General features: G+C 53.9%; 1 protein-coding gene across 1 annotated transcript; it reads right to left on the bottom strand.

Moving 5' to 3' along the window:
• Nucleotides 1-1,012: 1,012 nt before the first annotated feature.
• On the bottom strand, nucleotides 1,013-8,577 carry HMOX1 (heme oxygenase 1). Its single transcript, XM_060656492.3, has 5 exons — nucleotides 8,434-8,577; nucleotides 6,850-6,970; nucleotides 4,120-4,611; nucleotides 2,652-2,751; nucleotides 1,013-1,674 (listed from the first exon to the last, which is right to left on the bottom strand). The coding sequence occupies exons 1-5, from the start codon at nucleotides 8,454-8,456 to the stop codon at nucleotides 1,544-1,546; spliced, it is 867 nt and encodes a 288-aa protein (XP_060512475.1). The 5' UTR covers nucleotides 8,457-8,577; the 3' UTR covers nucleotides 1,013-1,543.
• Nucleotides 8,578-15,752: the final 7,175 nt, after the last annotated feature.

Raw genomic sequence — 15,752 nt, 5'->3', positions numbered from 1 at the left:
TGTCCACAGATGGGTGTTTAGACACCCCTGGCCCCTCCACCAGCTGCGGAAGGTAGTTGTATCACTTTCATTTTGCCAGTGAACAAAAGGAGACCAAGTGCCTCGTCCAAGGTTCCAAACTTAGTGACAAAGCCAGGACAAAGTTCTCCAAACTCCCCCGTCATCACGTGCTAGTGGTACAAGGAAACACTTTGTCCCCTGCTTTCTCAACTACACCTTAAGCGAGGGCTTTTCACTTTCCCAAATTGGGAAGCTGCACTATTAATATTTCAGTGGCTCTCATGACTTAGGGAGAAAAAATCGGGGCTTTAGAGCTGGACAGACTTGGCTTAAATCCTTCCTGACCCCCAGAGCACCCTGCGCAGGTTTGCTGCGAGGATTAAACGAGATGACAGGTGGGGTGACACAAAAATCACTTAGCCCAAATCACAAAACCCGGATCACCCTCCTTTCAAAATAGGAGCTGACGTTGGGCGATGTTGACATTTTACACGCCTCTCGTTTGCTTCTCCAGACAGGCAGGTGATGTGGGTCTCACCGCATTCGTGTTGCAGATGACAGGACTGAGCCCCACAGAGGTTAATAACGAACGTCCACAGCCGTGCTCCATAGCAGTGTCACATCTCACTGTAGTCCCAAAGATTCACTGTATCGACTAGATAAATTTTATCCCATAAGCTGCTCGTTGCCGCCTAACAGGGCAATGTCATCCTCAGTAAAGCAGTCCTGCGTCCAACAAGGTTCTGCACAAAGCTGCACACGCCCACTGCCCAAAAGCTTGCCCCGCACATTCCCACACCGGAGACCAACATCCGAAACTGGTTCCTTCCACCCCCACCTTCGCCCCTTCTCCCCACCAGGCATTCAAGAAACAAGTGGGGGAAAGGTCAGCTCCCCAAGGGTAACAGCGCCCAAGAAAAACACTTCAAGTTACTATCAGGCAATGTAGTTTATTATTTCACACAAAAGTTAGCGACCAAGGCCACAGTGTCGTTAAAACACCTCCCTCCCCACCCCCCCACCCAAACTCACCCCACCCCCGCTATAAAAACAGAACACAACAAAATACCACAGTTCACATTGAGCCAGGAACACAAAGTGGCTCCGACAAAAACAAGACAAATACAAGACACAACATCTTTGCACGTTTGTATAAAAATTGCCATGGCCCACGGGGCAAGCGGTCATGGCGTGTCAAGGAGACCGCGAACTCGGGGCATGGGGAGGTTCAAGACAGCTGCCACTTCTGGCCATGTCTTCTGGGCTCTGCTGCAGGAACGGGGGCTGCTGAGGGTCCAGGCAGGACCCCTCATCCCAGTTTGGAAGTGCAAGTCATTGAGTTGGATGTGCTTTCGGTTGGGGAAGATGCCGCAGGCTCTTCCTCCCTTTCCAGAGAGAGAGGGACGCAGGGACAGGGCAGGCGGGGGACCCAGACAGCCCCCCTTGCCTACAGTAAGGAAGCCAGCCAAGAGACGTGCCCTCTCCAGAAAGAGGGCCCTCGGTGGGACAGAGTTCACAGCCTGAGGGGCCAGCACCCTTGCAATCACATGACATAAAGCCCCACAGCAACCGTTGCCACCACAAAACTGAGGGTAAGGACCCATCGGAGGAGCGGCGCCTGGGAGAGAAGGTTCGGCTGGGGCTTCCCTCTGGGAGTCTCCGTGAGAGCAGCATCTGAGAGAGAGAAAGGGGGCAACGTCACCAACAGGTGGACACGGGTGGGAGTATGGGGTGTCACAGAAAAACACAGCCAAAGGGTCTCGGCAGCCTCTAGTACAGTTCCTGCTCAGTGTCTGCTAGAGCAGACAGAGAGCCCTCTGGCCACTGCTCGGTTATCTCCAAAGACCGGGAGCTTCCTCCTTCTCCCAGCTGTCCGCTCTTCCATTTCAGCCAGCCCGCATGGTGAGGACACATCCTCCAGGGGTACTCCGGGGAACCCCACTTTGAGAACTGCTGTGTTAGGGTAACGACCCCCCTCCCCGCACACCAGCTAGCCAATCCCATCAGGACTGGCCTCATTCCCATGTCCCCAGGCGCGGTTCCACCAACAGAGGGCTCCACAGGGTCCTGGCACAGGTGGGAAAGCCACAGGGCGGGTGGGGTAGGCTGGTGGCTCGAGGGGCAAGGCCTACAGTAACCCGCCAAGCAGGGGGCTGGCCTTCACTTCTCTGTTCACCCCCCCCCCCAAAACCACAATCTTGCCCACCCCCGTGTCGGGCTCGATGAGGGTACATTTCGTGGAGCACTTTGGTCTTTCTGGAAGTTTTCCAGATGTTCTCTCAGGACTGCCACGCAAGAAGACCGAGGGGTTCCGTGCCTCCCCGGGGTCCCACGGCAGGGTAACTGCTAGAACCACTTCCAGAACCCTGCCCCCCATCAGGGGGTCTCCACTCAGAAACCATGAAAGGGGCGGGGGGCGGGGGTGACAGTGAACGAGAACCAATCGACCGCCTTTGATTTCAGAGATGGGAAAACAGGTGTGGAGAGGCTGCAGGGCTGGCCCCGAGCCTCACTGTGAAGGCTGCTGCCCTGTGCCTGCGCCCCACTTGTCACTCGGAACACTCGGAAGACGGGGCAGCCAAGCGGCGCCCGAGACACGCGGCTGGGCCCCGCGCCCCTCCCACAGCGGCCATCCCCGGGGGGACCCTCACCTCGCGCCCCGCTGCCGACCCGCCGGCGCAGCCCCGGTGCCTGCGAGGGGCTCTGGTCCTCGGCGTCCTGGCCCAGCAGCTCCTGCAGCTCCTCAAACAGCTGAGAGACAGAAGACACACAGCCCGTCTCAGTGACATCACAGGTGACGAGTACGTTAGAACCGCCTGCCTGCTCTTCCCCAAATGCTCCCAGTAACCAGCATCCTGACGTCAGGGTTCACTGGGGCTGTTCGTGCTCTTGTCCCGTGTCCCTGGGCCAAGTCTTATTCCGCGAGCGGTACCCAGTGTATGTGGCTCCTGCAGCCCGCTGTCCTCACCCAGCTGCCCCCTGCGCCACTCAGCCTTGGTCTGTGTGTTTCGTGATGCTCATTAGCCAGGCTTTGCAGGGGAGGCACCTGGACCGAGGCTGACCCAGAGGTCAGGCAGCAAGAGCCAGGCTTCCAGCAGCTCCAAAGCCCCTGGAGGGGTTTTTCTGAACCCCTCCGAAAGACACAGAGCCTTCTGGGAGGCTTGACCAGGTCCGCTTGCCCTTGTCATCAGTCAGGGGACTGCAAGGGAGGGACGGTGTTCCCTAACAGGTGCTGGGTGCCATGCTGGGAACCAAGGGGCCCAGGAAGGCATGAGCTAAGACCCCAGTCCCCACAGCGCCCCCAGGAGGAGGGGAGAGCTATAGGATTCTACAACTTCCGGGTTAGAAGGAACCTCACCCTCAGCTCCGCCCAGTCATCCTTCAAGGTCTTGCTCAAAGCCCAGGCTCCCCTTGGGTTTGAGGCAATGCTAGAAACTTGCATCCTGCCTTGCCGGCCACACCTGTGACCCCTGCAATGCCAACCCGGCCACACACAAGTCTATGTTGTCGCACGGTGTTGCCACAGAGTGCTACAACTGTGCCTCTCACACCCTGAGAGACCACGAACCAACCGTGAGAAGGCTGGCCCTGTGCCAGGCCCTGCCATTGGGACTTGATTGGTATAAACTCACTTGACTCTCACAACAACTCTTAAGAGGCAGGCGCTGTTACATCCTCGTTTTACAGATGGGGAAACTGAGGTAAGATCACCCAGCTAGTGGGGCGCCTGTGTGGACAGTCAGTTAAGCGTCCGACTTCAGCTCAGGTCAAGATCTCGCAGCTCACAGGTTCGAGCCCCCCCCCATCGGGCTCTACGCTGACAGCTCAGAGCCTGGAGCCTGCTTTGGATTCTGTCTCTCTCTCTCTCTCTCTCTCTCTGTCTCTGCCCCTCCCCTGCTTGTGTTCTCCCACTCTCTCCTCTCTCTCTCTCAAAAATAAATAAATAAAAACATTAAAAAAAAGATCACCTGGCTAGGAAGTGGCAGAACTAGGAGCCTGACTCCCTAACCATGCCTTTAACCATGACCCACAGCCCACGCCCCCTGTGTAGGAGCGATGTCCCCACAGGAGCAGCGAGGGGAGACAGTGGCCACCCTGTGCTGCCAGCCAGCTCCTCACCTGAATGTTGAGCAGGAACGCAGCCTTGGCCTCTTCGATGACCCTCTGCCTGACCTCGGGGGTCATCTCCAGAGTGTTCATACGGGAGCGGTACAGCTGCTTGAACTTGGTGGCGCTGGCGACGTTGGGGAAGGTGAAGAAGTCCACGCCCTCCCCGGAGCTGGGCAGGTCCAGGGCCTTCTGAGCAATCTTCTTGAGGACCTGGCCCCCAGACAGATCGCCGAGGTAGCGGGTGTAGGCGTGGGCCACCAGCAGCTCCGGCTCCTTGCGCCCCACCTCGTGGAGCCGCCGCACGTAGCGCCTGGTGGCCTGCGTGTAGGGGATGGCGTCCTCCCAGCGGGGCCCGTACCAGAAGGCCATGTCCCGCTCCAGGGCGGCCCTGCGGTGCAGCTCTTCGGGGAAGTAGAGGGGGGCATAGACGGGGTTCTCCTTGTTGCGCTCGATCTCTTCCTCCAGAGCCACGTAGATGTGGTACAGGGAGGCCATCACCAGCTGAAACCGGAGCGAGCAGGTCAGGCTGCCAGCCTCGCGGAAGAACCCCATCCGGCCCCTCCCCCCACTGCCCCGGGGAGACCCTCACGACCTCCCCAGGCTGGGCTCCCGCCTCTTGCTGCCCCCCCACCCCACAAATCCTCTCTACACAGCAGCCAGAGAATTCGATCATGCACCTGCTGAGCCTAAAGCCTTTTATTCCATGGGATGAACACGCAGCCTAACTTAGTCCCTATGAACAGAGGAGCTGCTGTCCCCACTTTACAGAAAGGGAAACGGAGGCTCAGAGAGGGGAGGAAACCGAGGTCTCACAGCTAGTAAGAGATGAAACTGAAGTCAGGCCCAGGCGTTGCTAGGGAACCAGCACAGCTCTAGAGCAAGGGAGGACCTGAATGAAAGTGCTTACTGGCGACTCCCGGCGCCTCTGGACTTTGACCTCTGGGTAACTATCTGCGGGCCGATTCTCCCTGGAAACGCACTCCGAACCCCACACCTCTAGATGTTGGTCTAGTCTAGGGGGACCGGCCCGGTCCACCTTGGCTTGGGGAACTGCCATTACACGTTAATACTCTAAGCTTGAGTCTGAAGGAGAACAAAGATGCTCTGGTTGAGGTTTCCAAGTTATTTGTAAGCCGCAAACCTTCATGGCAGCCTCCTTTCTCAACAGGGCAGAAATCCAGGCAGCTTTCTGATACAAAGCAGCCTGGGCTATCGAGTGTGACCGACCTCGTTCTAACCTCTGCTCGGCCGGTCCTCAGCTGTGTGACCTTGGGTAAGCCGCTCGCCCTCTCTTGGCGATTTGAGGTCTGAGTGACTGTCAAGTCAAGCCTTGGTCCCCTCCCCTGCCAAAGGGGACAAGCATGTACTAAAGGGGACTGATGGGAGAGTCAAGCAGGGTGACACAGGTAAAGTACTAGGCACAGCCTGGCCCTTGGCCCTCGGTTAAGAGGCTGTGGCGATAAACGTCACCACCATCGGCATCACCTCCGCGAGCATGGGTTCTCTCATGGATCTTTGTGCCCACTTTGAACTCAGAGGCTCAGACGCAAGATCCAAAGTCCCAGTGGTTGGCTATGGGATACTCCAGCAGTCACCTCCGCGGCTCCCGCTGTCCCCAGCTACAGTACACCAACTGGGTGTGTGTCACGCCTCCTGGAACTGACATGTCACATGTCACTGCAGCATCTCTTGGGCTGGAAGCGGGGGGAGGGTGCCGATTGCAAAAGGGCGGGGTGTCAGGAGCAGGGGGGATACACCTGCTCGACCCCCTCTGTTCAAGCTGAATAAGCCTTTCCTCACGCTGAGGTCTGATCACCAGACACCTGCCTGACCCTTGGAGTGCTTGCCTTTTATTCGCATGAATTCCACAGCGGTGCTGGGAAAATCAGTGCCTCACATGAAGCGGGTGCTTAAGAAGACTCTGTGTTGAGGGGGCACCTGGGTGGCTCAGTCGGTTAAGCGTCCGACTTCGGCTCAGGTCGTGATCTCACAGTCCGTGAGTTCGAGCCCCGCGTCGGGCTCTGTGCTGACAGCTCAGAGCCTGGAGCCTGCTTCGGATTCTGTGTCTCCCTCTCTCTCTACCCCTCACCTCCTCACACTCTGTCCCTCTCTCTCAAAAATAAATGAACATTAAAAAAAAAAGAAGACACTGTGTTGGAACCCCACTTCATAGAGGAGGTCCCCACAATCTTATTAGGATTATCCTTATTAGGATTAATCTTATTAGGAAATGGTCGTGGTCGGGCTCGAACCCATGCTGCCCCTTGCCTTCAGAGGCAGATCAGAATTACGTCACGAGCACAAGGTCTGAAGTTCGACCAAGCCTTGGTTTGATTTCAGCCTTTCCCGTTTACTTACTGGCTGTGTGACCTTCTGTTAGCTACTTCACCTCTCTGAACCTTCCCTTCCTCATCTTCCTTACCCAGAGGGGAGGCACAGAATAAGAAACTGTAAAATGCCCAGCACAGAGGAGGTGCTCAGTTGATGGCACTAGGGCCCCTGCCCCTCCACAGCACTACCGTCACAGGTTGGGAATTTGCTGTGTGACCTTGCGCAGGTCACTTCCCCTCTTTAAGCCTCAGTGGTATCATCTGCAAAATGATTCCCTTGAACACGCCCATCTGGTCCCTCGGCATCCCTGGGCCGAATTTCCACTTAAACCACTGGCCTGGGTGCCTTGGACACACACACACCCCTGTCATACCCTCCACCAGGGCTGGTCCCCACCAGGCCACATACCTTAAATCCTTTCCGGGTCACCTGGCCCTTCTGAAAGTTCTTCATGAACTCGGCATTCTCTGCCTGGACGTGCACCTCCTTGGTGGCCTCCTTCAGGGCCTCTGACAAATCCTGGGGCATGCTGCAGAGGGGAGGGGGGAGGGAGGGAGAGAGGGGGAGGGTGAATAAGAGTGGCTCTGAGCAGGGTTCATCCCCACGCTGAGCTTCTGAGCCTGCCATCTGCCTCTCAGCAGGCCTCAGAGAGCGATCAGACTCCTCTGCAGAAATCGCTCCAATCTGCCATCTAATACATAGGCCACCTTCCTTCCCAACTGCCTTCCAAACAGCCCCATCAACGCGCTTCAGGTCCTACAACCGACTGGGAAACCCTGATACCAAGTTATTGGCGAAAAGGGGGGGTGCGGTTTGCAATGCCCGGGGAGAAGTGGCCCCCAAAAATATGAACATTCATATTCTACATCATCACTGCTTGCATTGGCTTTGGACCCAAGATTTAATTCAATTGTTTTGTTGACGTTTCAGATACAAATCTCTTAAAATGTTACGCGCATCAAAAAAAAAAAAAAATGGGGCGCCTGGGTGGCTCGGTCGGTTAAGCATCCGACTTCGGCTCAGGTCATGATCTCACGGTCCGTGAGTTCGAGCCCCGCGTCGGGCTCTGTGCTGACAGCTCAGAGCCTGGAGCCCATTTCAGATTCTGTGTCTCCCTCTCTCTCTGCCCCTCCCCTGTTCATACTCTGTCTCTCTCTGTCTCAAAAATAAATAAATGTTAAAAAAAAAATTTTTTTTTAAATAAAAAATAAATGTTACATGCATCATAAAAGTGCTTGGTTTAAAAAGCCTGTGAAACTCTGCGTTACTCAAAAGAATCCCTTTCTGGGAGTATTTCTGCCATATGTCTGTATCCACTTCCCGCAGAACTGTCATTTCTCCTTTCTCTCCCGCACCCCCCCCTTCCAGAAACATCACCCCCTGTTCTGTAAATGTTCATTGAACTCCTGGGAGAAGGGAAGGAGCCAGACTGGGAGGCGGACAGACGGTGGTTCAAATCCCAGCTCAGACACCTGCTAGCCAAGGGGACCTTGGGCTTGTTGCCTCCCTGGTCTGTGAAGTCCTCATCTGTAAAATGGGGCCAGGAAAGCCATAGTGGTGTTTTCGTTCAAGTGCCGGACAACTAGTAAGACAAGGACATGGCCACCAGGGGGCTCTGGTAAGAGAACCAGCCACTGCCACCCAGCCTGGGCAGCCCCAGGGATCCTAGATTTAAGCAGAGAGCACCTCCAAGGTCATTCAAAAGTCCAATACAAAAAAAAGAAAAAAAAAAGTTGGGATACCTTAGGGTCACAGCCATCTGGTCCCCCAGCCCGGGCCGGGGAGCCAGCCAGGTAAGCCACCTTTTATCCCTCTAACTGGCCCACCGGACGAGACTGAAACCCAGCTTCTCCTTAATGGGAAACCCAAGGGAGTGAGCGATGTGGCTTCCCGGCTCTGTCTCGGGGAGGGACTGGAGACCAGAGCTGGGCGGCAGGGCAGGGGCTGCCCGCCGGGGAGAGGCCGGTCCCCGGCCCCGCGCCCCTCACTTGCCTGTCGGGCTGCGGGCGCTCCATCCGGCCGGCGCTCGGTGCTGGCTGCGGTGCTGGGTGCTGGGTGCTGGCTCCGACGTCTCGGGACGTGCGGGAGGAGTGGCGAAGGCGACTGTGCCGAGGGCGACTGTGCCGAGCCGCGCCGCGCCGTCCATTTATCGCCCGGACGGGTCACGTGGCGGCCAGCAGCTGATCCCCACATTCGGCCCGACGTTGCAACACCCGCGCCGCGCCCGCCCCAGGCCAGCGGGGGTGGAGGGGGAGCGGTCATATGACCCTCGGAAAACAAAGCAATTTAAAACAGGACGCTTAAAAAAAAAAAAAAAGCAACAATGTCTGGAAATCTGAGCAACTGTGTGATTTTGTCCCTTCTCGAGGGCACCCCCCCCCCCCATGCCAGGATGGGACTTGTGCTCCCCAGGAATCTGAAAGAGCCAGAAAGCTCGGAGGCTTGAGTCTCAGAGCAGGAGGCGGGTGGGCCACAGCCGGGACTTACCAGTCCCAGACCCTGCCGGCAGAGCCCTAAATGTCACCTCCTCAGGGGACTCTCAGCTGACAACCTCCCTCATTCTCACTTTAAATGTACATTTAGGGCCTTTTTAATTTTTTTAAGCACCTATTAAGTGCTAGAGACTGTACTGAATTTATAGTTCATCCCCACAACTATTCTGTGGGGTAGATCACTACCATTTTACAGACGGGGAAACTGAGGCTGGGGATTGGGGGGCGGGGGAGATGATGTGGTGTGCCCTGGGTCACACATAAAGCAGGAAACTGGGACCCAAACCTGGGAGTGAGTCTGAGTCTGCCCTCCCCCTCCAGGCTGTCCTAACACTTGGTACATAACTTGAGAGCGATGTCTGTCACAAAGCTATCTTCCTGGTGGCATGCGTAGGGCACTCTTCCACGGCTTGTCACAGCTGACTCATCTTGGAACAGAGCTGTTCCCTATCTGATCTACTATTGAATTAGTTCTGCATGAGATTGATCACTTAGGACACTGGGTAAGCCCAGGTGATAAAACTGAATAGTTCCTGAAGTGCCGTCCCAATGCCACAATTCTGGACTCTAAGTTTAAAAACAAAAACACAGGGGCGCCTGGGTGGCTCAGTCGGTTAAGCGTCTGACTCTTGATCTCAGCTCAGGTCTTGATCTCAGGGTCCAAGCCCCGCATTGGGCTCTGTGCCGGATGTGAAGCCTACTTCAAAACAAAACAAACAAGAAACATAAAACAAATCATAAACACATAACTTTGGCTCAGTACAAGTATGTTGTTTGGAAACAGAGGTAGCAAATGCCCAAGTCTGAAAAAAATGCAAGTACGGGCTTGAGGATGGCCTGTCAAGCATGGATTTCCCAGCTGGAGGACTGTGGTAGCTGAGGCCTGAGGTCCCTTCCGTCTGTGCATGTCTAGAAAGCTCTGCTGCTTGGAGACCGTCTGCAAGTCCCAGGCAGGGACAGGTGGGCAATGGCTCCATCTAATCCGCGCTCAGAGTTCTGGCCCATGAGCCACCCTCTTCCAGGGTCACTTATCTGAGTTTCAGTCACCAAATCAATCCTGAGATCTGGGGGTTGCTGAGCCTTCTAGATAGAGGGGCTTTGCCAAGGAGTTCGGTCCTTGGTATAAACCATATAACCACCTCTGCTTTTATGAACAAGGTTTACAATACTAACAGCTAATATTCACCGAGCAGTTCCTGTGCACCAGCTACTATATAAACACATGCATCAGCTCATTTAATCCTCACAATTACTCTATAAGTTTGGCATTATTATGCCCATTTTACAAATGAGAAAACTGAGGCAGAGAGGTTAAGATAAGGGCTTGAACTGAGGCAGCCTGGGACAAAGATTTCAAAACGTCCAGGTGGGATGTCATCTCCCAGAGGTGACGAGACTCAACAGAGGTCAGAACTAGAACGGGAGCTGCTAGAACATTAAAAAAAAAAAAAAAAGTTGCCAAGAACTTGCTAGAAATTAGGGCTACTAGAAACCAATGACCTCATTAAAATGCAAGTTCCTGGAGGGCAGGGTGTTTGCTTTGTCTTGTTAATCCTGGAGTCTGGTACAATGCCTGGCAGGTAGCAGACAATCAACACTGATTGATTGGAATAAATTAATAGATAATCCACAAGATCTCTTACTGTGAAACGTGATGTTATTGGTCGGCTGCCGGAAAGGGCTGGAATCAAACTACAAACTGCAATCGTAGCCAGGCTTTACAGAGCACTTACAGAGACCTTATGGGCAGGATCTCATTGAGTCCTGACATCAGCCCTCCAGCTTATTGTCATTTTCATCTCCATTTTGTCCCCGTAATCACTAAGGCACAGAGAGGTTAATAGTGTTTGCAAGTCACATAGCCAGAGACGGCAGAGCCAGGATTCAAACCACGGTGCTTTGAAGCTGGAGCCAGTGTTCCTAAGCCTCTCACCACATGCCCTGTCATAGAGGGGCCCATCTGAGCCCCAGCAATTTAGGGGATGAGCCTGTCAAGATCTGAAAGCTTCCCATCAGCACACCCAGAGCCTGTCCATTCGGGAATCCCGGAAAGTAATGCTCGTGTGATCGGATTCTTTCTTATTTAACCTGGGGGAGCAGAGGCCCCAAGTGGGGACTGACTTGTCCAGACCGCACCCGTAGGACACAGAGCCTTCAGTGACCACAGGTTGCTGGTTCTCTGTCCAGGCTTGCTCTTCATCCTGCCTGCTGCCCCAGGGAGCCTCAGACTTGTCCAAAACAGACCCCACACCCAGACAACCCCGGGGACAATCCAGGTCAGAGCTGATCTGGCTCTCTCCTCTGTCCCAGTATAGAGCTGGGGGTTCTTCTGCATGCTGATTCAGCTTCCTGACTTTCCCTTCTGTGTCCTCAAGCAATTGGGATGATCCAAATGGTATTCTTTCTCCTCCTGTAGTAAACTCAATAATGTCCCCCCTCCCTGGATGTCCGTATCCTAATCCCCAGAACGTCCGAATATGTTACAATACATGGTGGAAAGGATTTTGCAGATGTGGTTACTTTAAGGATCTTGAGACAGGGAGATTATCCTCGTGGGCCTAATGTAATCACAAAAATCCTGATGAGGGAGGCTGCAGGGTTACAGATACAGAAAGTGATGTGACGAGAGAAACAGGACACCGAGACTGGGAGATGCTTGTGTTGAAAATAGAGTCAGGGGCCATGAGCCAAGGTAAGCAGGAGTCTGTAGAAGCTGGAAAAGGTGAGGAAGTGTATCCTCACAAGTCCAGAAGAAGCACAGACCAGACCCGCTGGTCCATTTTAGAACTTCCGACCCCCAGATCTCTAGAGAATAAACATACATCATTTTTGTTGCTATTGTTTTAAAGTTTATTTATTTTGCGTGAGAGAAAATCCCAAGCAGGCTCCGCGCTGTCAGCGCAGAGCCCGACGTGGGGCTCGAAACCACAACCCGTGAGATCGTGACCTGAGCTGACATCAGGAGTCGGACACTTAACGGATTGAGCCACCCAGGAGCCCCTAAATGTGCATCGCTTTAAGCCACTATGTTTGCGATATTTGTTACAACAGGAAAGGAGGACGCGCCCCCTCCAAGCCTGTCTTCCTTATACCAGGAACAGAGAGCCTCAGCTTTGGGAAGCAGGAGACAGATGGAGAGAGAGATCCTGCGGGTTCTCCCTCAACTGCTCCCTTCTGTCATCTCTCAGCATAACGAATGGACGCCATGAAAGCTTTATTCCGTTAGAGAACCCACCACCTCTTCTCTGAGCCTTTCTTTCAGGGTCAAATGCTTGAGCCGCTGGATGGGACCTGATTCGTAGGAGGGCTAGAGATACAAAGTTGGAGAGGCTCGAAGCCCACCTTGACAGGGCATGCGCGCTCAGGATCCTAATTGGAAGAAGTCTGGGACGAAGGGAAAATGATCCAGAAAGGGGGCCAGGGGGCACAGAAGACAAATGTGGACGGAAAGAAATACTGAGGCCTCCCTTGAGCCTAGCATTCTTCCAAGCCTGGTTTCTCTTTTCGCTGTGGGCGTCTCTCTCTCTCCCTCTCTCTCTCTCTGTAATGGGTGGAATCACAGCCCCCCAGAGATGCACAGAGACCCCGAACCTGGGACTCTGTTATGTTACCATTGCCCTGTGCGTATGTAATGAAGGTTACAGACTTCCAGGTAGGGCGATCCTGCTGGATTCTCGGGCAGGCCTAATCTAACAGGAACCCTGGAAGTTGAGAGCTTTCCCTGGCTGGAGGCAGAAGAAATGGTAGGAGAAGTCTGATGAAGGGTCAGCAGGACTCCGGGATTGTGATGTTCAATCAAGGTCAAGTCAGGGCGGGCTCACTGGCTGGGAGGTGTGGGGTGAGGCAGGCCCCGGGCCCCCAGGTGGGCCAAACCTAGCAGCAGTCAGTGTGGCCGCTGCAGAGAGAGGAAGGGACAGGTGGGAGAGCAGAGCCAGGGGAGACCCGGGACAGAGCCCCTGGGGCCTGCAGGCTCTTGCAAGGAACTTTGGTAAGTAGGTGAGGCTGCAAGGCTCGGAGCTGGGAGAGGCGGGTCTCACTAGGGATGGATCACTGGGGTTGCTGAGGGGCAAATTGGCCTGAAGAAGGCTGGGGGCCGAAGGCTGAGCATCGCCGTAATCCAGGGCTCGGACAGGACAGGGTGAGAGGACAGGACATCCGTATTTTAAAGGCAGAAGTTGGAGTTGCCAGTTTACTGTGAAGGTGGGGGTGGGTAGGAACGTGCTAAGCAGTTGAGTCTTAGACGAATCACCCTTGAGATGTCTGGGACCGGGCTTTGCAAACAACGTGCAAAGTGCAAAGACTGGAGATCGATTGGAGGCTTCTGCTCCTTTCTGGAAGCTTCACTTCCTCCTGCCTGCTGTGAAAGCTGTCCTTTCACCCAGACCGCTCAGAGGGAGGCTGAGGAAGCAGCCGGTGACTCAGCAAAATCTGCCTTCCCTTTGTCTCCGAGTCCCCCCTCCCAACCGTGACTCAGCAGAAACGCAGCTGCTGGAGGGGAACGTGGAAATCTCGACTCAGCACTCCCGGGGCACCACCCTCCGCCGCCTGCTTGGAAAACAGAAGTGGTTTGGACTGCAGGGGAGGCCCAGCGGTCTCCCAAGGCTCTAAATGTGAAAAACAGAGGTGAGGCCCCCAGCCGAGGCTGGGGAATTGCAGGGAGGCTCGCCCCTGCTGGATGTTGGTTCAAGGAGAATCAGGAGACCTGCCTGGGTCTCTCCACAGGCAGGAGGCATCCCAGGTTAACAAGGCTGGGGGTGGGGGGTAGTCCTGACCACCCAAGAGGATATGCCCTTGACCCAGCAGGGGTGGGGGGGACGGGGAGAAGGGGGAGCCGAGGGCCAGGCGCTGCCTAAATGGAGCACAGCCTTTCTCAGCGAGGCAGACAAGCCCAAACCATAAAAACATCCTCAGACTAGACCACAAAACACTAAAGCTTTCTGGGTTTCCAGTGACGCGGTTCTCAAGGCCAAAACCCCCGACATACTGGGAGAAACTGTCACAAGTGTCACAGACGAGAGATGAACACTCCCAACATTAAAGAAAAAAGACAGCACAGGCCGCAAATGGAGTCACTTGAGTTAAGCCACACAGCAGCAAACGCAGACCAACATCTAACCTCATTGTAGTTTCTGCCTCTTCCAGGAATGTTACCGGTACCCAGTCTGGAGTTGCCTTGGCCAGACGAGTGACGTTGTCAGCCCGAGAGATCCTTGCCACCCTTCCCCTAAAGGAAGGTGACCTTGCCTGAAATAATCCACTCTCACTGCCCTCCCCACCCCAACTTCTGCCCATAAAAACCCTAAAGAGCTCCCTTGTATTTGCCAGATATGGGATGCTGCTCAACTCGTGAATCACTGAATAAAGTCAATTTGATCTTTAAATGCACTCCGTTGAATTTTGTTTTATAAAAGTAATAAAAGAGGTGCCTGGGTGGCTCAGTGGGTTAAGTGTCCAACTTCGGCTCAGGTCATGATCTCGAGGTTCGTGGGTTCGAGCCCCGCGTCGGGCTCTATGCTGACAGCTCGGAGCCTGGAGCCTGCTTCGGATTCTGTGTCTCCCTCTCTCTGCCCTACTTACCCCACTCATGCTCTGTCTCTCTTTCTCAAAAATAAATAAACATTAAAAAAAGTTTTTTTTAAGTAACAAAAAGGTCCCCAAAGCAGTGGGACAAATAGTCACCAGGAAATGTTAACAGTTAATTCAGGGTGCTTATCACGAGCCTTCTGAGAGGGCTGGGTAGCCAAAGAAGGTAAGAGAAGCTGGCCAACGCACCAATGGAACACCTTTCCATGCCTTATCTCCTCCACTCCTCCTGCCCCGGATTTTGCAGATAAGGTAGCTGTGGTGGCCACATCACTCCTCTCTGGTCAACACCCTTCTCTAGCTCCTCCTGCCCTTGGGATACCGTGCAATCTCCTTCTTCTGGCACACCTGGCCTTCCGCCCTTGGCGGTGGCCACCTCTCCAGCAGGAGAGCCTCACCCCACCTGCCCCGTCATACCACGCATGCCGGTCTCAGAAATACTTACCCCTCCCAACTATCCAGGCACACATCCCCCTGGCCCTTTGCTCAGGGTGGTCCCTCCAGCCTAGAAGACATGTCTGCCTCTCTCACGCCTTTGCCAAGCTATACATTTTTCAAGACTCAGCCCAGAAGCAGATTATAGACCTCGAAGGAAGAGTGAAACCTGTAAAAAATATATAGAGTAAATCATAAAGGAAAATCTTAGTGACCTTAGATTTGGCAGATCTCTCAAATACAATGTATTAAAAAGGCAAGAAGAAACTATGATGAACATTTATTTTTATTTAAAAAAAATTTTTTTAATGTTTATTTGTTTTTGAGAGAGAGAGAGGCAGAGCACAAGCGGGGGAGGGACAGAGAGAGAGGGAGAGAGGGAAACACAGAATCCGAAGCAGGCTCCAGGCTCCGAGCTGTCAGCACAGAGCCGGATGTGGGACTCGAACCCACGAACCACGAGATCATGACCTGAGCCGAAGTCAGACGCCCAACCGACTGAGCCACCCGGGTGCCCCAACAATGATGAACATTAAAAAAAAAAAAATACAACACAAAACGCACAAAATACAAAAGGAAAAGTATTAACCAGTGGGACTTTATCAAAATGAACAACTTTGGCTCTTCAAATGACACAAAAAATAAGAGGCAATCTAGAGACTAGGAGAAAATATTCACAAACGTATTCAACAAAGGACATGTCCCTAGAATATGTAAAGAGTTTGTATGATTCAATAATATGAAGGCAATTAAGTTTGGGGTTGTGAGTTGAAGCCCCACGTTGGGTGTGGAGATTATTTA

The sequence above is a fragment of the Panthera onca genome, chromosome B4 (genome assembly GCF_046562875.1).
Source record: "Panthera onca isolate mPanOnc1 chromosome B4, mPanOnc1 haplotype 2, whole genome shotgun sequence".
NCBI classification, from domain to species: Eukaryota; Metazoa; Chordata; class Mammalia; order Carnivora; family Felidae; genus Panthera; species Panthera onca.
This window is presented reverse-complemented; position numbering and strand designations above follow the sequence as displayed.